Raw genomic sequence first — 22,492 nt, forward strand, 5'->3', positions numbered from 1 at the left:
CAATGACATCTGTGTGGTGCTCTGATCATCTCTGTTGGAAACAAATTCGAACAGAAGAAAGGTTCCGCATAATGTGGGGTAAAGTTCATAATCTTCTGTGGTTCATTCAAGCATTAGAAGGTTTGCCCTGTGGTGGTAGAAATTAGTTATTGACTGACTGACTGTAATACACAAAATGATTTATTAAAGGTGATTTAATGTATATATTTTGGCAATTGTACACGTAGATTGACATATTTGATTTATTTGTCCTGTTCGCTTGACATGTATGTTATTTAGTATAAACTTATGTGGATTTCCTTTTCAGCTTCAATCGATTATTTGGATTTACCATTTGAAGTTTCTCAATTTAAAAAAGATGTTTAATGAAAAAACTTGATTTTAGTGGTATTTATTGAATACCCATTCAAAATAAATAATAAACGTACACAATTTGTCCGAGATGGGCTTTATGTCATACGTAAACAGTATTATTTATTATTTATTCTAAATAAATAGATATAATGAATAAGAGCAGATTTGTGAATTAAACATATATATGACGACATGGTCATATTAATAGACGGACAAAGAAGAGCACCTCTCCAGAAGTGCGCCTTTAGCGCCCCCTTCCTCCAGCAGCGCCTCTGTCTTCATATCCAGCCGACCCTCCTCACGTGTCCTGGGCTCTCTCTCTCGCTCCCTCTCTCTCTCTCACATGACCGAGTGTTTGTTCCCGTGATCACGACTTCCATCCCCGTCGAGGAACCGAATATCACTTTCTCCTCCAACCCTGATGGATATACAGGAACACAGTCTGGACACCGAAAGGTAAACTCAATGTTAGCCACGGTGGCTAATTAACATGCTAAGCTAACGTTACACACTAGGCCCGCTTTGAAAACTCTTACAATACAAAATGATTACTACTAGTTTTAATGACTTTCTCATGCTATTGCAATAGAAAGTAACTTTAACCTAAAAGTATTTAAGTCTGTGGAGATAAATGCGGTTTTAGTATGCAACATAAAGTTTGTTTTCAACAGTAGAAACATAGAAAAGGTCACGACATTTTTTTCCGATTCACTGCCATGGAATGAGAGCGTATAAGCACACGTAATTATATATATTAATAACAACCGGTTGAAGTCACTGGTAACACTTATATTTTTTTAACTGCATTAGTGTTGCATATCTAATCTTCCAACTGATCGATAATTCTAACCTGCAGCAGCCAAGCAAAACAAGAAGAAGAAGAGGAGGGTGTGGGCATATCTGGAGGTAACTGAGTCCTACTTCATTCCATAGTCCACATGTCACTTACAGTTTCGTTCTTCCCAAGTTAAACGCGGGTGTGTGTATTATGTGTTTGGCGGTGCAGGAGGAGAGGAGCAGACTGCTGCGTTTGTCGACCACAACATCCAGTACCAGTTCCGCCCCGAAGGCTCGCAGGTAGTTAGTTATCTTTTTGATATGGTTATCAATACAAAGAAACGCATGTTGTTGTTACTTGGTTATGTCCATGAAAGAGCAGTTGACCTCCTCTGTTCAACGAACATCATGTCGTTTTAACAGTTATAGTGGCTATAGTGTTGACATTTATTTATTGCCTCTACATTTCTTCATGACTACTTAACTACTCTTATTGTGTATATGTATTATATATGTTGTATTATTAGGCTTATGTTAAACACACACACACACACACTTTTTTGAAAACAAACTAAAATAACTAAAATAATCTGTCTCAACATGATTGGTACAACAGGAGATATTAAGGATGTGTTAACCTGATGGAAGTTCTGAGTTAATTGACGCAGCGATGTGGGTCATGTGATCTCAGGCTTGTTCAGGATTGGTTGGCGGCCGGCATCACATGTCAGTCATGCGGCTGGAGGGGAGGGGGGATCACATGATCAGTTGGCTACAGAAGACATTAGTTTGGAGCCAAAAGCCTCCAGTGTTCTGATTGGTTGAGGCTGTGTGATACCTTCAGGGAGATAGAGGATGGCATCATTAGTGGATAGGACCCCAATAACTTACAAAAATACAGAGTGGCTCTATTACATTACCTTACATTTAGCTACCTTATGCTTTTATCCAAAGCGACCTACAATTAGTGCATTCCATCATGGCTACGAAGTCTGAAGGAAGAGACTCGGATCATCAACGCTTCAACGTCACGACGCTGAAGCAGCTCAGTGGTCAGCAGCTCAGCTCGGTCCTAATTTCCCATTGCTCCTTTATCCTGATACTGCTGGTGCTCCAGGGATCAAAGGAAAAGATTCGGCATCTGGCCCTACTCTTAATATCCATCGATCTGTCCCCGTGGTCAGGTGACATATCGTGTTGTCGCAGTAGCGGACCCACAGCTGGAGACGAGGGATAACACGGCGGTGAGCGTCGTTTCCACGGCAACCTTCACTGGGGCTCCCCAGGTATGTCTGTTTCCCTCGCTCTCACTTACTCACACTCACACACTCACTCACTCACTCAGCGTGGCCGCTTCTTATCGTCTCTCCTCCAGAACTCCTTCAGTGATGTCATCAGTCCAGTTGGGGGGGAGGCGCGCTTCACGTATTTTCCCGCCGCGGCGGTGAGCGATGTCCACACAACCTCCGACCCCTCGCTGACGCCGGCCGGAGGTAAAGTCCCGAGCACTCCATCCTGGGTTAAACATTTAAAAGATGTTGTATGCCTCCCGCTCTTGGCTCTAACCCAATGTCTCTCACTATCTCTCCAGGTCAGTTCTATGTGATGATGAGTCCGTCTGATGTCATCCCGACCACCGGCAGGAACCTAACATCTCACGCGTACTCACCGTGAGTGCTTCTATAATACTACTATACTATTACTAATGCTAGTCTAGTACTGTGGTACAGTGACCGACCGATATATTGGCCGGCCAATATTTGGGTTTTTTACTTGCATCGGCCGATTTCTTTCGCAGATTAAAAAAAAAAAAATTCCCGGCATGATTTACAGACAGTTCAATTAAAAAAAAACAGTATTGGCTCAAAAAAATCGGTATCGGTTATCAGCTAAGGCTGATGGAAAAAAAAAACTGTATCGGTATCGGCCCTAAAAAATCCATATTGGTCGATCCCTACTGTGGTACTAGTGATAATACATCTACCACCGACACGTTCTCCCTGCGAGTACTACTTCTAGTAATACTACTACTAATACTAAGTAGGGATGTCACGATACCAGAAATTTAGTAGGCCTAGTCGATACCAATGAAATTCCACGATTCTCGATACCCAATTCGATACCATGGTCAAAAACAAAACAATAAATCCCATGAACTTTATTTATTAAAAACATTTAAACATTACAAAAAACAGTGGCACTGGCATGTAGCCTTCAAGTAATGAATAAAAATAAACCACTATTAACATTACAAAAAAAGAACAGTGGCATGTAGCGTTCAAGTAATAATAATAATTTAAAAAAAATACGCGCTGAAAGCAGGCAGTCATGCAGCTATGCGGCTCGCGTTTACACTTGCGTGCATGGCGGGGTTTAAAACACAACTTCCAACCTAATATTAAGTAATATAACGCAGGTGCGCAAGGCAGCCACAGGAGACGCCAACATTGTTTTCAACCGCTCGGTACCGCGCCGTATTAATGACCAAGTTTTGAAAAGAAAAAGTATTTGAAGCGAATAAGCAACACTGTTTTTGATTTGTTTATTTGGTTTTGAACGAATAGTTTTGGATGCATGCATCGGCTTTGAGTTGGTTTGTTTACTTTGAAATTGCATACGCTCGCAACACACACCCACACGCGCACACGCACGCACACATTCACCGCCGCACCCACTACAACCTGCCGATCTTCAATCAAAACAACATCAAGTAAGTGATGCCGAACGCAGTCGTACCATGCGTGTTTAGAAGCGCAACATTGAAACGGGTCCCGTCTGAAACAGTCGCGCGGCGCAGCGTTCCAAACGCAAAGTACTTCCAGACACGACTCTTGCTATTCTTTTTATCGACGAGTCGAGGCGGAGCCGTCGCACTCGCTGCAGCTGCAGTTGCCGTCTTCCATGTTCCCGTGTAGGTGTATATGCTGCCCACGTGACGTCTGGAGGAATTGCATATTCGGTACCTACGGTACTAAGAAAAACGAGTACCGTCACGTTTTTTGAATTTTAGTATCGACTTGGTACCGAAGTATCGGTTCTCGTGACATCCCTAATACTAAGCCTAGACATACTCCCCATACTGTAGTACTAATAATACTACTACTACTGCACGTTCTCCCGGTGAGTACAAGTCTGCTACTTCTATAATGCTCTAGGAGAAGTCCTCTATCTTTAGGACCCTGGGGTGTAGACGGCAATAGTGATGAATAAATACCACCTCAGCCCTGTAATTCTCCAGCTCTTCCTCCTCTTCATCACCTCGCTAGAGTCACATGATGCCAATCACCACAGCTAACAAATTAACCGAGCAGCCACTGACATTCCTCGAGACATAAGGTCTAGAATATTAGGGTATGTCTGAAGCCTGGTGGAGGTTAGTAATGTTCCTGAAGCCTCATTGTCAAGGGGAAACAGAAGAACAGAATTTTGTTTGTCCCTCCAATATGAGCAAATTACATTTCCAGCGATTAAGTTAACACTGGCCTCGGTGGGAATTGAACCCCTAACCCAAGCAGTGCCAATGCCTTACTGTGCCAGTGGGAATCAAACCCCTAACCCTGGCAGTGTTAGATCCTTGCTCAGTGTTTATATAATGATCTTCTATCCTTCTCATTTCTACATGCTTTGTTTTTTATTTATTAACCTTCTATTTACATATTTTTGAATCGATTACATTAATGTAATACGCAGAGATATCTGTAAATTGGTGTGTGCCTTTCTTACCCAGACTCAGACGAGTTGTTTAAGATTCCTCATTGTGCGTCCTGTAGGGGAGTTTGCTGGGGGAGCGTTTGCTTTCTGTTAGCCGCTTCCATTGACCTGCAGAGTTATAGCTGCCTAGCTCCTGTTCCTGTGAGGGGAATAAACTTTAATGGCTTTCCAATGATTTCCATTGTGTTCCGAAAAGTCTGTTTTTCAAAACAAGTGCCAAGATTGCATTTTGTCTACAAAAACACAGATGGATTTTAGCCATACTGTGCCTAGTTTAAAGGAGAATTACAGTATTTAGCACTTTGAGCCCCCTTTCCGGATTGTCTAGGATGAAATATTATTATTATTAATATTGAAATGTTCAAGAGTGGTGAACACCGAAATGTTGACGATTGGTCCTGTCTCGGGTAGTTGGCTCATTTCGAATCGCCCCTGCCTGCTTCAGAATGGCTGGCGACGGGCATTCACAAACTTGTCCTTAAAACAACCCTAAACACGTAGTGGTGTTAGTTGATTTTCCAAATCAAGTATCGTAGCGAGTTACAGTTTTTGTCGTGTTTTATTGCACATTTATTGCATTTTGTAAATCCCATTGATATCTGTAAGAAGACTCATTGCTCGTTGACCGGAAACTGAAAGGGGGGCTGTTCGGTTCTAGCCCTACTTGTTGAGACGGAGAACCATGTAAAAAGACTACAACCAAACGTAAACAGCACCACACCATTCTGAAGAAGGCTGGGGCGATTCTAAATGAGCCAAATACCCGAGACAGGACCAATAGTCTGGGTGGTCATCCTAGACCACCCAGAAAGGGGCTCAAAGTGCTTAATATTGGAATTCTCCTTTAAGATCTTGCCAAAGGACTACAGTTGAAAATTAGCCTGCTGGCTAACACTGGCACATTTACAGAAATGTAGATTAATGTGCACTGTCCTTTTAAATGAAATTGAATAATTTTGCACTTTTTTCGCATGTGATTATTAGGCCATCTGTGATGTGCCGCCGCTGATAATATAAGCAATTATATTATCAGCTGCCTCTCGCTGGGTAGTCTACATGGAGGTTAACCTGTCAGCTACGCATCACAGGTAGCCCATTGGAAATCTTTGGAAAGTAATTTAAAGTGTATTGCCCTCAAATTAACTGGTGCTAAGCTATTGTAACTGCAAGTCAATAAAAGCGTCTGACAGAAAGCAAATGCTAACCCAGCAAACTCCCCTTTTTAGAAGCACAATGACGAATCTGGAATTAAACAACTTGCCTCAAAAGACGGGTGAAAGACAATTCAGAGATATCTTGGCGTATCCCTTTTTAGTGACATGTATGTATGTGTATATTGATGTATGTATAGTTGTATCATGTTGTAATGAAGTGTTATTGATGTTAGAGTAATTGAAATAATATTTACAGAAATACAGTTGATATTTGAGTAACACAAATTCGATTTCTAAGTAACCTAAATTATATTTTGATTAATAACATTTTCAGAGAAGACAGTGCTGATCTACATGACGCAACCTGGTGAGAACAACAAAAATTGATTCATTACATCATCTACATATATACCTGACAAACCAACCAATCAGACTAGATCAGATCCAAGGAAAGTGTTTGCATTTTGATGAGGAGGTGTTGGTGATAAATGAGAATCAAAGATGCTTGCTAAAAGCTCCTTTACAGTGTCCTTAATGTGTTATTGCGGACATTCTGCAGTGAAAGTCGTTCCACCCCAATAAATGTACATAATTTGGCACCGAGCCTGAGCATATAACTCTCTTCTGGACATGTGGGTGAATCAGTTATTCACGAAGACACCAAAAATGCCCCAAAAATATTTCCATGTCAGAAATGCCGCTTAACAGGCCAGGGAGGCGGTGCGGAGATGATTTGTGTGGAGGCTTTTTGTGTGCTTAAACAGAGCTGTATTTGTAGTGCGCCATCTTGGCTGAGCATGCGGGAGAATCCATTATCTGGTGGAGACGCCATTAGATGAAGATAAAGAAACAGTAAGGGTGCTATCTCCTGGAAGGTGGCAGCAGAAAGTACAAATATGTACAACCACTGATGAATTACTACCATTCCTTTCCAAGGCTGAAATATGTCCTCTTCTGTAGCCAGAATGGGACTTGCAGATGGGTGTGAGACCTGAGGTGAACTCCTGTACATGTGTTAACATTGGGCCTCTACTCTTGTTCCTTTGAGTTTCTGGACATGTAGCAGGAGTTTCCCTTAACCTCAAATAATGATTTCTTCTATAGTTAAATAAAATTTTAATGTTGCTAATACATTTTTGTGATTGAGAATAAGATTAAGATATCACTATAGTATGCAAGCGGTACTACAATAGGTATTTCTATAGTGTGTAGACAGTACTACATAAGATATAGCTACACTGTGTTATCTGTTCAGTGGTTATTTTTCCCATGATGCACTGCTTCTCCCCAGACCTTAACACTAGACTGCAACCTTAATCAGACCGAACCCTGAGACTAACCTAGCCCGTTATCTAGCTAAACTAAACCAATACATAACCTTAACCCTTCCTTATGCATCGTGGGAGACGTGTATTTAGTTTCACCTTACACCTAACTGTCGTTATAAACATTCATATACTCACATCATTTATTGACGGAGTTGTAGTTTTAATGTACTTCCTTCCTGGTCGTAGGAAGATGGAGGGGGCGCGGACACCGCGTGACCAGAAGAGGAGGGCGCAACATAACGAAGGTTTGTGATTGGTGCTCTAGATCAGTGGTTTTCAAACTGGGTCACAACCCACAAGTGGGTCACCGCAGGGGACCAAGTGTCACGGCCCACCAGCGCAGCGCACCTATGACATTTTTGAAGCTCCACCAGCAGAGTCCTCAGACTAACAGCCACGGCATCGCTATGACAAACTGGCATCGATAAACACCACCGCCGTGCGTGGAGTGCCTGCACAATTCAGGGACGGCACATCAAGGCTGCTATAAATTATGCTTGAAGCTAGGCCTGGGCAATAAAACAATAAATTGTCATATCGTGATAGACTTTTGATCAGTATCAATATAAAACATGTTCAATATATATCGATAAGAGACTGCACCACCGAATCTAGCAGCTGGGTTTGTTACACAAACACGGTTCCATACTTATTTACAATATTTGAGTGTTTTTCATTGTTGTATCGACATTGGAGTATTTATCAATGAAGGTCATATTAAGTGTTAAATAGAAATGTTTAAATCCATCATGGTAATTCCTAGTCTTTTTAGGTCATTAAAATTATCAATAGTTATCGATATCGATCAATATGATCAAGTTATATCGTGATATGTCTTTTAGCCATGTCGCCCAGGCCTACTTGAAGCTCTAGAGCTGCACACGGGCTTGTCTTGTAAATATTCACCAGGCGATTTCACTTTCACGTCCATCTGGAAGGATTAGCTGTTCTCTGGACAGCCACCAGAGGCTGCTGAGGAGCTGTCTTGAGTTTACTCAAGCTAATGAAAACAGGCTGGGGGGGGGTTAACTGATATAAAGTTTACAGAAAGACTTTTGATTTAGATTAAAACACACCAGCTGGTGTTTATCACAACATCCTGTTTCCTTTCTAGATCAAATGTGTCATGAAGCACTTCTGACTAGAAAGTAGGGCTGTATGGTATGGACTAAAATTTATATCACGGTATGATTTGAGGCATAGATGGTACGGTATTATATCACAGTATGTTAATTTTATATTCTAATTTCGATATAAATGCTTCTGAAGGGGTAAAATACTGGTTAGGCAGCTTTTTTTGTATAGAAGTATTTTAAGAACATTTATTGGGCAAAACTGCAATAGAAAAAAATGCTAAATCTTTTCTTTTTTTTAAAGTTACTTCCAGTATGGATAGTATGGATTTCTTTCTCCACTTGGTCGCGGACCTTGGTGTATAGTTTTGGCATCTCAATTTGGCTGAAGTGTGTGCGGTCAGGTAACGCGTACCTGGGATCGAGTGTTTTGATCATCTCTTTAAAGCCCTTTCTATCGACATTTTGAAAGGGAACCATGTCCTTACACAGGTAAACAGTGACGGCGTTTGTTATCTCGTTCCACCGCTGGCTTTTTTGTTGTAAGGACTGGCTTTGGAAAATGCCTGCGGAAGCGATGTCTGAGATGCAGAGACAGCTTCACACTACCAGCGTCTGTCTCGTACAATGAATGAGAGCTCGTGAATGGAATATTGCGCAGGCTGCGTGCCTGCGTGCTTGCGCAATAGCATACTGCCTGAGAAGGCACTATCGCTGTCAAATCGGTCCCTGGGAAAAGTAACGTTGCGCCAAATTGAAAAAGGAACTACGTTTCGTTACCATATTTTCAGTAGTTTCGCGTAACTTTACTTTTCACATGAAAAATAAGTTACGTTACTGTATTTACGTTACTTAGGGTCACACTGGTTTCACGGTATGGTCAAAATCCATACAGTAGCGCAAATTCACACCGGTGTACTTTCTATACCGTTTATACCGTACACCCCTACTAGAAGGCCTTATATGTTGGTTGATCCAGATCTGTCCGGTTAAGTTTCTATTGACCTGGTTCAATAAATTGATATAAAGTTAAATTGGCCTGTTCTTGTGTTGTAGTGGAGAGGCGACGCAGAGACAAGATCAACAACTGGATCGTCAGCTTGTCTCAGATCATCCCCGACTGCACGCTGGACAGCACCAAGACCGGCGCGGTGAGTTCTCATCCCTGCCTAGCCATATTCTACTTCCTGTGCGGTTCCCCGCTCTGACACCTGACTTCCTGTTTTCAGAGTAAAGGCGGTATCCTCTCCAAGGCGTGCGACTACATCACGGACCTGCGGAAGAAGAACCAGCAGCTGGCGCAGGATCTGAAGGAGATGGAGCGCCTCCAGACGGACAACCAGCTCTACAGACAGCAGGTAGCATGGCGCTAGCAGCTAGCTCTACAGACAGCTGGTAGCATGGAGCTAGCACGACAGACAGCAGGTGGCATGGAGCTAGCAGCTAGCTCTACAGACAGCAGGTAGCATGGAGCTAGCAGCTAGCACGACAGACAGCAGGTGGCATGCTAGGCTAGCCATCAGCGTGACAGACAGCAGCTCGACGCAAGCCATGTTTGCTTGGAGCTCCACTAGCCACTAACGGGACAGACGGCAGGTAGCCTGGAGCTGTACTAGCGGCTAGCTGTTAACCAAACACAACTCTCATCGCACCGTCCCCATCCCCCAGAGTTTCATTCATCCACAAACATAAACAAACATTAGTTCTAAAACGATACTTCATAATAAATTGATGGATCATTCTGCAAAGACCTTTTTGAAATATGACATTTAAGTGTTTTCCCAGAGCGAGCCGTCAATACACATTTCACCACCTGTTGGTGGATGGCACGGATTAGGTGCTCTCGGAGTCTGTGGTTCTCGGTCCCAACAGCAGAAGGAGCAACTGCCTCCATCTGGGCCCTCGGAACTCCTTAGGACGGAGGACAGAAGAGGACCAATGAGTGGGCTTACAACCTGTTAGCCTAGCAGTGCTGTGCCATGTAGCTCAACGAAGAGAGAAGCAGGGCGTTAACGTAGCATCGCGTTGCGCAGCACTGAACAACCTGCTGCCGGGTGAGCTAGCTGTGTTGTGTTTGTGTTCCGCAGGTTGAGGAGCTGAGGAGTGAGAACGCCCTGCTCCGGGCACAGCTACAACACAACGGCATCCAGATTGAGGGCGACACGCCCCCACAGTGAGGCCCCGCCCGCCCTGACATCACAGTGAAGACAAGAAGAGCAGCAGTAGAGCCTGAGGCGACCGACTGCAACACCAGACTAAGGACTCCCTGGTCCTCAATTCAACCAGACTCCACCACCACCCGCTCCGCAGCCCGGCTCCTATCCCCCACCCCTTTCAGCTCGCCCCCTACCACCCCAAACCCTTTCCCTCCTACAACTCTTGCGGGGAGAAGCAGCAGGATGTGGAGGAGGGGGATCAACTCCACAACCCCCCCTCCTCCTCCTCCCTTCTCCTCTTCCAACTCCTCCTCTGCACCCCTTCCCATTCCCTGGCTCCTCCTCACCACCTCCTCTTCACTCCTCCTCAACCCCCGCCCCCGCACCAGAGCATTTCTGCTGATACCACCATGGACTCATGGACTTGTGGTGTGCTACTAAGTATGTTTTATTTGTTTTTATTATTATATTATTATGTTTATTTTTTACCTCTCATATTATCAATATCCGGCAGGTTTATTTTCAGCTTTTCTTGGTTTAATTTATTAGTCGCTTGGCAGAGTAGCAGCCGGAGAAGCTGTTTGTGTATTAGAACGCTGTTTCGTGGCCACAGCTAATGTCTAGACAGAGCTACATGCTAACATTGCTAAAGGCTAATACTCTTGTTACATCGGGTTGAGGAGCCTCACACACCTGCTGTAAACACACTGATCAATAACTGATTAACTCTAGGCTGGCCTTTGGTTGTAAAGCTAACGTAACGTGTAGACACCCCCCCCCCCCCCAAGTACGTTAGGATTACGGGACTTTGGGGCTCAGAACCGAGTCGGAAGAACACCGTGCATGTTCTGAGTTCTGCAGGATGAACGGGGTTAGAACAGAGAAGTGTAAGGTCATGGGAGCCTGCTCCCAAGGTCGCAGATGTTAACAGGGGGAGGGAGGGAACTAAATAAAGGTGAGCTTTGTTCTTATAACTGAAGAGAACAAATCACAGCTGTTGGCTCTATTTTAGTCTCGCAATACTTCAAATACTTCAAGTGCTACAGAGCAACCCCCTGGGGAGTGGCGGTGCTCAAACACTTTCTGCTCCAGCACGGAGGAGTAGGGGAGGAGGAGAAAGCTCATCCGCTGTGGTACAAAATAAAGAAATATTTTGTGTGGAATCTTTGAAATGTCTCTTGCCGGTTAGGTACACAGTAAACATAATTGTTTTTCCAAACTGGTAGGCAAATATGGCGTGTTTGATGATGGCTCTGAACACGCCAAACTTGTTTGTCATCAGGATGGGCGCGAGGTCGCTTATTGAAGCGTGGTTCATCTGCATTCAGAAGATACATCTTGGTGTAGTGTACCGGGTTGATACCCACCACCCGAAGATATCCTACGTTCTGGATATTCAGGAACCTATGGCACTTGGCTCTTCCAGTTATTACATATGGCTACGCAAAAAAGGCTGGAAATGGATTGTCAAAATGTGATTTCATTTTATCCCAAATACTGTATGAATGTATTTCTGGGAAACAAAGCTACCAAGCTATAGACAAGTAATTTCCAGGTCAACTTTTTATTGTATAGTTATAATAAAAGTAGAACATGGAGTGGGTTTTCATTTGTGATAAATAAACAGAATTAAACAAATTAAGTGAATTTCAGGGAATATATGTACTTTCCACTCCCAAATTTCCTTAACTTTAATTTCTTGAAGCCACATGGAGAAAATCATTCTTTCCATTACAAATATCTAATAGATGTCATACCAGTCTTTAATTTGGAGATGGCTTAGGGCAGTTATTTGTTATTGCTTTTCCAGCAGCTACACTCCGTATCCCTAATCAGTATTTGGTTTTAATATTGGTAGATGTTGAATGTAGAAGTCCAAAAAGGAGTTAGCCCCAATTAAAAAAATCGGTGTAAATCTTAAGACAAAAGTACTTGTGTTTGGCCAGGCCCACAACAAATGGTAGTGATTGGCTTCCTATAGGAGCCATAATCCCTCCAACAGCAGGAAGTAGGGAGACTTATGAACAGGTGAGATGAAATATCTACTAAGACTCTTCAGCCAAAGGTGGAGGTGGAGCTTGATATCCTCCATGGAAATTCACAATCATTTGTTCAGTGGTGACTTAAGTTATTTCCAATAGATCGATAAATGATCATCCTGATGTATGATGATCAAACAGCACAATGTAAAAGATTCCTTGGTACCTTGGTTTAAGGCATTGAAGTACATGTCATGCAAATGTAATTTTGAGTAAAGGATTAGAACTAAATTCAACCGTTACAAAAAGAGCAATATCAACCTAAACTCTAAAACTCCCTTTCCACCCCTTTAACTTAAATATGACAGAGTATGATGACTATTTAATATCTTCAGATTGTACCCTAGACACAACAGTGACAATTACATTATTGTATGATATCAACCTAACCTAAGTTAGGGTCTGCAGTGGCTCTTGGTAGGTGTTGGAGGTTCTGTTGGAGGCGAATTGTTTTACAGTTTTTGCCAATTGCTTGAACACTAGACACATGCTTAGACCAAAGTAACACAACTTAAAGTTTTTATAACTAACTAAACAAAAGTGCTTTGCACTTTAGTTGCAATTGTGCAACACACTTGCTCCTTTCTGCAACACACTTGCTCCTGCACACTACACTTGCTCCTGCACACTAATACATAAGACACTTCAAAAATGAAATCTCAGCATACTATTGGGAAAACACATCTATTCAAAAAACACATTGGGTAATTGAAAATACTTAGATACACACATGAAAACACATACTAACAAAACTGAACACAAATCAGCCCGCTTCAAAAAGGCCTCAGTTAAGCCATTTTGAGAACTTTAAGCTAGAGAGCCGTTTCTCAATACCAAGTACGCGGACTACGTACTCGCAGACTTGGAAGTACGTGCTTGGCAAGTCCGGACTTTCAAGTACAGACTTCCGAGAACGCGAGTACGCACCTGCAATTGGAACAGCAGCGGACTCGATGATGCATTCTGGGATATTTAACGGTCCCAAGTCCACACGAGTCACCTCCGATGCATCCTCGGTGGAACGGCCTCATCGAGAACGCATCGAGAACACTTCCGGGTTTTACGACAGTACTCGCGTACTTGGAATTGGAACAGTGCTTGGGCTACCACTGATGACGTTTATCGAGAACGCAAGTAGGCCTACACGAGAACACACGAAAACGCGAATTGAGAAATGGCTAAGGCCTCAGTATACTCGCCGTTCCCAAGTTGTCGCGCGACAATGTGACGTCAAAATGACGTAGATCTCGCTGGCGCGACAGGATTTAAAGGCAGCAGTATACTCGCCGTTCCCAAGTTGTCACGCGACAATGTGACGTCAAAATGACGTAGATCTCGCCGGCGCGACAGGATTTAAGCCCTGTCGTGCGGTGTCGCGCACCACTCTTTTTTTTTCAGTGGCGCGCGACAAAGCGGAAGCACAGGACACATTTTCGAAGGAACATTTCGAAGGCGGACTTGATGGAGAGTGTGGATCCACAGGTGCATGACCAGCTGAAACAAAAGCTGTTACAGACTATGCTAGAGCACACCCAGCAGCACCCACGAAGAATGTGTGAACGTTGATGCACATTTTAAATGCGTGTTATTGTTAAGGTTTTATTTTGTTTTATTGTTTCTTTCTTTATATTTTCAATTTTATTGTGTGGTGTGTGTATATATATTAGTGATGGGCCGTTATCGGCGTTAACGTACTGCGTTAACGTGAGACTCTCGGGCGATAAAAAAAAATATCACCGTTAATCTATTCTCAAAGTTAAACTAACCAGAAGCTGAGTGTTTAATAAAATATACTGTCCATAATCGCGCCATATGCTGGAGACAATGTAGCAATGATAATAGAAACAACTTGGGTGAGCGATGACACGTTTTGGGTTGATTGTGACATCAGAGCGTCAAAATAATTGGTGTTGTTATAATAATCCAAATCTTCCTCCGAGATGCCCGCCTTGGTACGGCGGTAGGCGGACGCGTACCGCCGTCTGCCGTCAACGCTGCCGCGACGCGCACCGGAGACGAGCGTCCCGTGGACCTGTAGCGAGAGCGCGTCCCGGCGCCGTTATATTTTCCCGCGTTTGAGTTTGTGATGCATTTTGGAAACAGGAGATGAGCCCCTGGTCTAATGCGCCACCTGGCTTGAGAAACCCGTTCTCAAAGACTTACTTTTAGTCATTATTTAGGTAGCACACACATATTATGAATGCCTTCGGCAGAATTCAAATGAGCCATTTTAATCTAGATTAATTCCAAGATTAATCTAGATTAATTCCAAGATTAATCTAGATTAATCTAGATTAAAAAAAATAATCTAAAAAAAAATAATCTATGCCCACCACTAATATATATATATATATATATATATATATATAAACATCCATAGAATCCAATATCGTCGCCGACATTGACTGTGACATCATTGCTGCTGTCAGCTCTGCCATTGTTTACGTTTTATTCTTCTAGTGCGTGGAAATAGTAAAAAGTCGGTAGCCTTTCCTCAGTGGCGCCACCTCTGTTCAGGAGAAGACTGCAAATAGTGTCGCGGCCACCAGCGCGAGTATAAATAGTCATGGCGCTCCCGCGACGTCACAATGTCGCGCGACAACTTGGGAACGGCGAGTATACTGCGGCCTTCAGACTATGGCGCGCTACTCCCTCATTGGTTAATTGCTTTACCAATCACCGGCCTGCACCTACTATTTAACAGCTGTCTAACACACCTCTTCCGCTGCTCAGGTATTTCGTTCGACGCAAGTCACCGCGTTACCTCGGCACAGTGACGGACTGGACGGTCTGGCATTTGGGCAGATGCCAGAAGGGCCGCAGCTTCTCGTGGGCCGTTTTGGCCGGCCAATCACGGAGCGGCATGCTTGTTGGGGTCGCGACGGCGGCCCCGCATTATCTATCTCACCTCCCCCACGTCCATGAGTAGACTCCCACCTCCTCCGGACGCACTTCCCTCCCCATCATCTGCTCCAGACGCCGCTGCCACTGCGGCCGCCACCGCTCATGCTGCCGCTGCTGCTGCTGCCACCGCGGCTAAAAGTAAAAAGCCTGGTAGAAAACATACCATGACTCCTTCAACTCCCGGCCCGACCAAACGCATGAGAAAGAAAGCTCATGTTCCAGAACCCCGGGATCCGCAATCCACCGTCCCACAGGTCCTCATTTCGGACATGGTGCAAGTCCTCCAATCCCTCAGCGAGTCAGTCAAAAGCCTCGACACGAGAATGAGCTTCATCGAGAAACCACTCTCAACCCAAGTAAGACCTCAAGCTCCCAACGCGGTGGCGGCAGGCGTTACGGCGCCCTCCCATCTCCTGCCCGAGTTCTACGCAGCGGTACCATCGACCTCGGCTTTCTCCACTATCACGGCGGACGCACCAGCCGCGGGGACCGTCTTCCGGCCGGCTGTTGCCTCCACGGCAGCCGCCCCAGCTCCAATATCCTTTTCACTATCTTCAGCTATACCAGTCCAGTATCCGGGTAGGACATTTATTACGCCTGCCGCTGCAAACATTACCAAGCATACGAAAAACAATATCCTTCAGGGGAAAGACATTAATTTAGCCGGGTTATTGCTTCACCCGCGGTCGAGCGCAAATGGGTTGATTGCGGCGATGTGTCTGCCCCTTTAAAGACTAGTGATCCCAGGATTACGCGCAACCTGTCCTTCGGTGAGTTCGTTATCACGTTCGGCATCTACAGAGACATTTTGTGCCAAGTTTACCCGGAAAGAAGGGTCGAACCGGACGCTTACCTCGCTATCATTGCTGAACTACACCAGCGCTATGAGGGAACGTTGTTTTACGAGTACCATAAAGCGTTTTCGGCCAAGTCAGCCCAGTGTATCATCACGGCAAACATCAGACTAGACTGGTCCGTTATGGACACCGAGCTGCTGCTCCGTCATTTCGGTGGGTTTAAGGCCATAGCGTGCGCCGTCTGTAATTCCCACGGTCATGCAACCGTGCTCTGCCCTATAACTGGAACTACCTCGCCCACTATGGTTCCTGCCCATGTCGCTGAACACTATTTGTAAGGACCCACACCCAAAATCCACTTGCCCCCGCCGTCAAACAAAGGGTTGGCCCCTCTCTACAAGAGATTCTAAAAATCCATCCCTCTACTCCTATTAACGTGCTGTTATGTTATTTTTAATCCAGGAAAGTCCACCGAGACAGGATCACTTTTAACTCACTTTATTTGGTAAAGGTTTTGGTCTATTGTCTATCGTCCATGAAACAAAAGGAGAGGAATGGTATATAACACGCACGGAGCGTCTCTAAGCTTTATATCTAGGATACGCCGCCCAAGAGATTCTGGCTCGCTACTGCAATGCTGTTGCTTTTTATAAACAGGTGAAGGTAGACTTCTTCTACCTCGCTAAAAATTTGCTCACTTCATCCGTGTGTCCGTTGTTGCCCCCTATGTGTAAATGTTGCAACTTTGTTAAATGTGCTCAGTGCTGCCCTCTGTGGTTATGTGAGAGTATTACCTCCTAATTGTTGTATGTGCTCAGTGCTACCCTCTGCGGTTATGTGAGAGTATTACCTCTTAACTATGTGCTTGGTGCTGTTCCACGTGGCTATGTGAGTTGTGAGTATGTGAGTGACTCCAAAGTTGGTTAATTGGTCAAGGTATTTGTCATTTTTGCAATTACTGGTGGTGGTGGTGTTACCTAGGCGCTCGATTTCTCACGTAAGATCCGGTTTATTCCTATTTTGAAGGTATTACCATTATTTATGTACAATTATTGACCACGTCGGTGGCTCATTTCCAAACACTCTAGGTTGCTCATAGCAACCTCGGCGAGCGCATAGACCACATCGGTGGTTCATTTCCAAATACGACTAGGTTGCTCGTAGCAATCCCGGTGAGTGCATAATCCACGTCGGTGGCTTAACACTCAAGCACTCAAGGTTGCTCGTAGTAACCCCGGTGAGTGCATAGACCACATCGGTGGTTTACTTCTAAACACTCAAGGTTGCTCGTAGTAACCCCGACGAGTGCATAGACCACGCCGGTGGTTCATTTCCAAACACTCGATGTTGCTCGTAGCAACCCCGGTGAGTGCATAGACCACGTCGGTGGTTTATTTCCAAACACTCTAGGTTGCTCGTAGCAACCCCGGCGAGTGCATAGAAGACCACGTCGGTGGTTCAACACAAACACTCAAGGTTTGCCTGCAGCAACCCCAGCGGGCGTACTAACTTCACCATTTATGTAGGCGGTTTTTTAAACTCAACTGTGTTTCATGTGTTTTATGTTCTAATTACGTGTTGTGCATTGGGTGCATTGTTTATCTATCTAGGTCGGGTCCTTGCCCCTTCTCTACGGCGGGTATGTATCATCTCATTGTTTATTTTTGTCTTATCCCATTTCTTTTGGGGTAGGCTCCGCCACTGCCAGTCCTGACAGGTCATGCCGAGTTATCACTTACTCTTAATGTGACGGGGTGAATTATTAGTTTAAGTATAGACTAAATATTCATTGGTTGCATACACTCCCTCCCTACAGAGGGAGCCGCTTTGATCTCGGGGACTTTAGGAGGTTGATGGCGGGGGTGGTACCACCTGCGTCTAATGTGTAATTGGACGAGCGAGCGTGTTCATTTACACTGATCGGTCCATCGCCGCGAACTGGGGCTACGGAGAGCATTGCCCAAAGACGTGGCGTGTCGTGTCGGGAGTCATTGCGCAAGGTAGCCACTCGTGAGTCTAATTGCACTTTAGCAATACTTCTGTCTACATTTCCCGTATATTTATTACAAATGGTGTGCCATATGTACGATTGATTTTATGTTTAACGTACTGTATAGTACAGGGAACGTTTAACTGACGATGAGATGTTTCTATCTGTGTGCTGTGTGTCATTATGTGTGTTTTTGGTCTGTTTCAGACGTGGCGTGCGTCTGAGTGTTTGTGCCGCTTTCTCCCCTGTATAGTTTACCTCCAAGCTTCTGTGGGAATTTAATTATTATATTCATCTATTTTGGTTTGAATTTCATTTCTTTTGTTTCTTTTGGGATGGGGGGGGGTCCTAATTATTAGGGCCTGGTCGAGAGCGCGTGTTGTCCATTAATCTATGTTCATGGTAGCTCATAATAATAAGTTTGCTGTGGTTTGTCACTTGTATTACTATGTGCTTAGACTATCTTGTTGTGCTGTGTATCGCCATCTTTTGAGTGCTGTGCAATAACTGAACTGATTGAATAAGATGTTGGGCGACTGTGTTTTTATGTGACCAGGTCTTACCTCCTTGTTTATATTTACTATAGTTATTGTGTCATAATAAATTAAGATTTATCTTTTCTATACCAGCGTCTTTGTGGGTCCTTTAAGATCTGTTGGGGAAGGACTACAGAACTAGATTCTCACTATATTACATTAATGTTAATTCCCATGGGGTTATTTCCTCTTTGGGGAAGGCTCCGCCCCTGCCAGTCCTGGTAGACACGTCGAGTCCACACGCCAACCAGGATCCATGACGGGGCTTACGCCAAAGACTCATGCAAAGTTTTTTCTATCATGTCGCTGTAATAAATCATTATTTTTATTTCTGGGTGAATGAGTCTTTATGGGAGAACTTTGCAAGCATGGATGCAGGGAGAGCAAGAAGCAGAGGTAGAGGAGGAAGAGAAGGACAGAGACATAGAGGAGGACGTGGTGGAAGAGGCCATCCCCGGACCATTATTTCCGATGACATAAGAGCAACTTTGGTGGACCATGTCATAAACCATGGCCTGACTATGAGGGAGGCTGGGCAGAGAGTCCACCCTAATCTAAGCTGTTTCACAGTTTCATCCGTAATAAGGACATTCCAACTGGAAAACAGGTATTTCTTCAACCCTCTACTTTCTTTCTTTCTCTACTCAGACTGTATGTAGAGTATTTACAGTACTGTACCATATCACATTACTGTATCACATGTACTGTATTGCCTGGTGGCTAATGCTCCTTTTGGAACGAAAGTGGTAGTTTTGTGACATACTGTGATTGCATACATTGAGATGTTTCAGTACTGTGTATGGTATCTACATAAAAGTACAGTATATACAGTACTGTAAAAAAGAAGCAAACCAATACAGTAATGCCGCACATCCTGGGGCAGCGCGGGGGAAATATCTCATTGTGTGCCACCATAAGTCTTCGAGGGCTTCTGCACCATCATGCAAAAATAGGTCCCTACAAAACCCAACATACAGTATCATCACATTTCTAGATGCACTTCATGATGCAGCTGTACAGGACGGATCAGAGCAGCCCAGGTTTGTTGTTGTCTGGGATGTTAGTTTCCATCGGGCTGTTCTGATCCGGATTTGATTCACCAACCATAATCAATTTGAAGTCGTATACTTGCCCCCTTACTCGCCATTTCTAAACCTTATAGTAAAAAGAAATTTGGCTTGGAGATGGCACGTATATGACCGCCAACCACATGCTTGCATGCCTCTTCTGCAGGCAATGGAACAGGCCTGCGGAGACATTGAGGTAAGGTCAATCCATGGATGGATTCGGCACACAAGGCGATATTTTCCCAGATGCTTAGCGGGAGAAAACATTGCTTGTGATGTTGATGAGATCCTGTGGCCAGAGTTCTCAGATGGCAGGATCCATAAGCCCACCCATGCACAATTGCCGTGTTTACAGTACAGTAGTGTATTTTTGTTTTATTTTTGCTTAAACTGAATTTACTGCACTGTAATGTACAGTACTGCAATATACAGTATTGATTATTTGATCTTTTGGTTGTTGTGAAAACGTGCCTTCTGTGGAACTGAATAAAAACAGTGAACATGAAAGACTGCAGTGTTTTATATAAAGTAGACTAGTGTGTTGCTGCTGATCTGAAAGTGTATTCATATGATGCATGTGTGTATCATTTTGTCATCAGAGTGACATTTTGACAAAGGATTGTCAAAATGCTATCAAAACAAAAGGAGGTTTCGATAGCAGAGTTTCAATTTGAAATAGATGTGAATGGTATATTTCCCAGTGTTGTCTTATTTATTTGCCTGTGTGTTGAGTTTTGACACAATGAGCCAAGTTTTGCAAAACGTGTTCAAGCAATTGAAAAAAAATGTTTACACCGTCCCCTCTCTAGCAGAGTGGGCCCTGAACACAGTTTCACCCCCTCTCCAGAATTCTGCACTTACATCAAAGGTGGGAAAGGTTTACCTAAAAACAGGGGTTCACACCAAGCAGATGTATGCATGAGGGGTCTCTGCTTCCTTACGACAAATGAGTTCAAGGCAGGATAAAGTTAACAACTGAGGTGGCATATCATGAGAAAGCAAAGCTAAAATAAGGAAATCATGTCACCCGCTCACATTGTGTTTACATGTCAGAGTTTGACCAAGGTTGATCAAGCAACTCTAAAGGTGAACGACACCTTTGGTATATTATCGATCATGCTGTGGCTTACAGTGAGAGAAAGAATGATGTTTTAGAAGGACAGAGATGTGGACAAGGAAACATGTATTGTGTGGCTTTGTGTTCTATCTGTAAAGCTTGGTGGAGAAAACGTTGCAGACTTGATTTCAACACGAATCAGTTGGCTTCTCACAAAAAGATGTAGGATTATTAAAGTTGTTGTCCTACAACTATTACAGAAGCTTTATTATGAAAGAAGAAGGAGATTGATCGTCATGGACCATAATAAAACTTTATAGAGACTAATTCCTGGATGGATGAAGGCCTACAAAAAAAAGTGGTTAGTGTGTTACTAAGAGAGTGAGTTTTACAATTCACTTTGAAGAGTGCTGCTTTTATCTATACATTTTATGTTTTGAGTATTTTTTGGGAGAAACAGAATTGTCTTTTAAAAACAAATAAACAGCAGGGATGTAATTGTGTGTAATGGCAAGTAATTTCTGTGTGCGTGTGTGTGTGTGTTGGGTGGTGACCCCCTGGTATCAGTGAGGGAACGCCAGTGTGGCACCGGTTGTCCTGCCATGTGTTTGAAGTGTCTGATCTTTGCTCCTCTCGGCCGTCCAAGCAGCAGACTACACCGGCTCTGTCTCTGTTTACCTCTCGCTTTAATTATTCATTAAGCAACTGCTATTGATAGATGTCTTTGCTCTGGGTCCCACAACACTATTATAGGCCAAACTCAACATGAATGCTTAAAAATATACATTCACATCAATGGTCTTTTAAAAAAAATAATTGTTTTTTTTCTACTACACACACAAACATGGTATTACAAACCCGCAGCTACACTCACACACCCTACTGCACACTCTACTACATGCTATACACACACACACACACACACACACACACAGTTCTATACACAGGCCACTCTACACACTCACACCCTACATACGATACTAAACACTGCCTACTACACACACTCTACACAAACGTTTCACTTCTTTTTCTTTTAAATCTGTGAGGATAATAAACTATCATAATCAATTACTTTTGTTGCTCAGAAGATTTTGAAGGAGGGTTGGGTCTGGGAATCGAACCCAGGAACTTCCATGGAGGAGTGACAGGAAAGATATACATTTTTCTGGAATTTCCAGGAATAACCACTGCTAGTAAGCCCTGACCCCCTTTAGTGTTTTGATGTTGCCTAATCACATGTTGGGTAACCACTGCCAGTAAGCCCTGACCCCCTTTAATGTTTTGATGTTGCCTAATCACAGAGTGATTAGGCAATTATCAAACAGCGCGCATAAAACCAGGCTCCTCTCCATTCCTCAGCATCTATCAGCCCCAAAGACCCTGGCAGCCCATGAGCAGAGCCCAGAGCTGCGGATCTACAGGACTTAGTGTATAGCCCTAACCACAGAGAGGAACCATGAAGGCATTCAGCATTGCAGTTGCAGTGACACTTGTACTTGCCTTCGTCAGCATGCTGGAGAGCGCCTCCGTGCCGCTAGGCGGGGTGAGT

General features: G+C 43.9%; 1 protein-coding gene across 2 annotated transcripts; it reads left to right on the plus strand.

Moving 5' to 3' along the window:
• The first annotated feature begins 618 nt into the window (after positions 1-618).
• Positions 619-11,716, plus strand: usf2l (upstream transcription factor 2, c-fos interacting-like). Of its 2 annotated transcripts, XM_084471714.1 has the most exons (11): positions 620-810; positions 1,211-1,260; positions 1,361-1,431; positions 2,316-2,417; positions 2,507-2,624; positions 2,723-2,801; positions 6,331-6,363; positions 7,511-7,569; positions 9,454-9,548; positions 9,627-9,755; positions 10,485-11,716. In XM_084471714.1, the coding sequence occupies exons 1-11, from the start codon at positions 776-778 to the stop codon at positions 10,572-10,574; spliced, it is 861 nt and encodes a 286-aa protein (XP_084327840.1). In that variant the 5' UTR covers positions 620-775; the 3' UTR covers positions 10,575-11,716. The 2 variants fall into 2 exon arrangements, with proteins under 2 accessions (XP_084327841.1, XP_084327840.1); XM_084471715.1 differs by lacking the exon at positions 6,331-6,363 and having other exon boundaries at positions 619-810.
• Positions 11,717-22,492: the final 10,776 nt, after the last annotated feature.

The sequence above is a fragment of the Micromesistius poutassou genome (assembly GCF_964030765.1).
Source record: "Micromesistius poutassou genome assembly, chromosome: 8".
NCBI classification, from domain to species: Eukaryota; Metazoa; Chordata; class Actinopteri; order Gadiformes; family Gadidae; genus Micromesistius; species Micromesistius poutassou.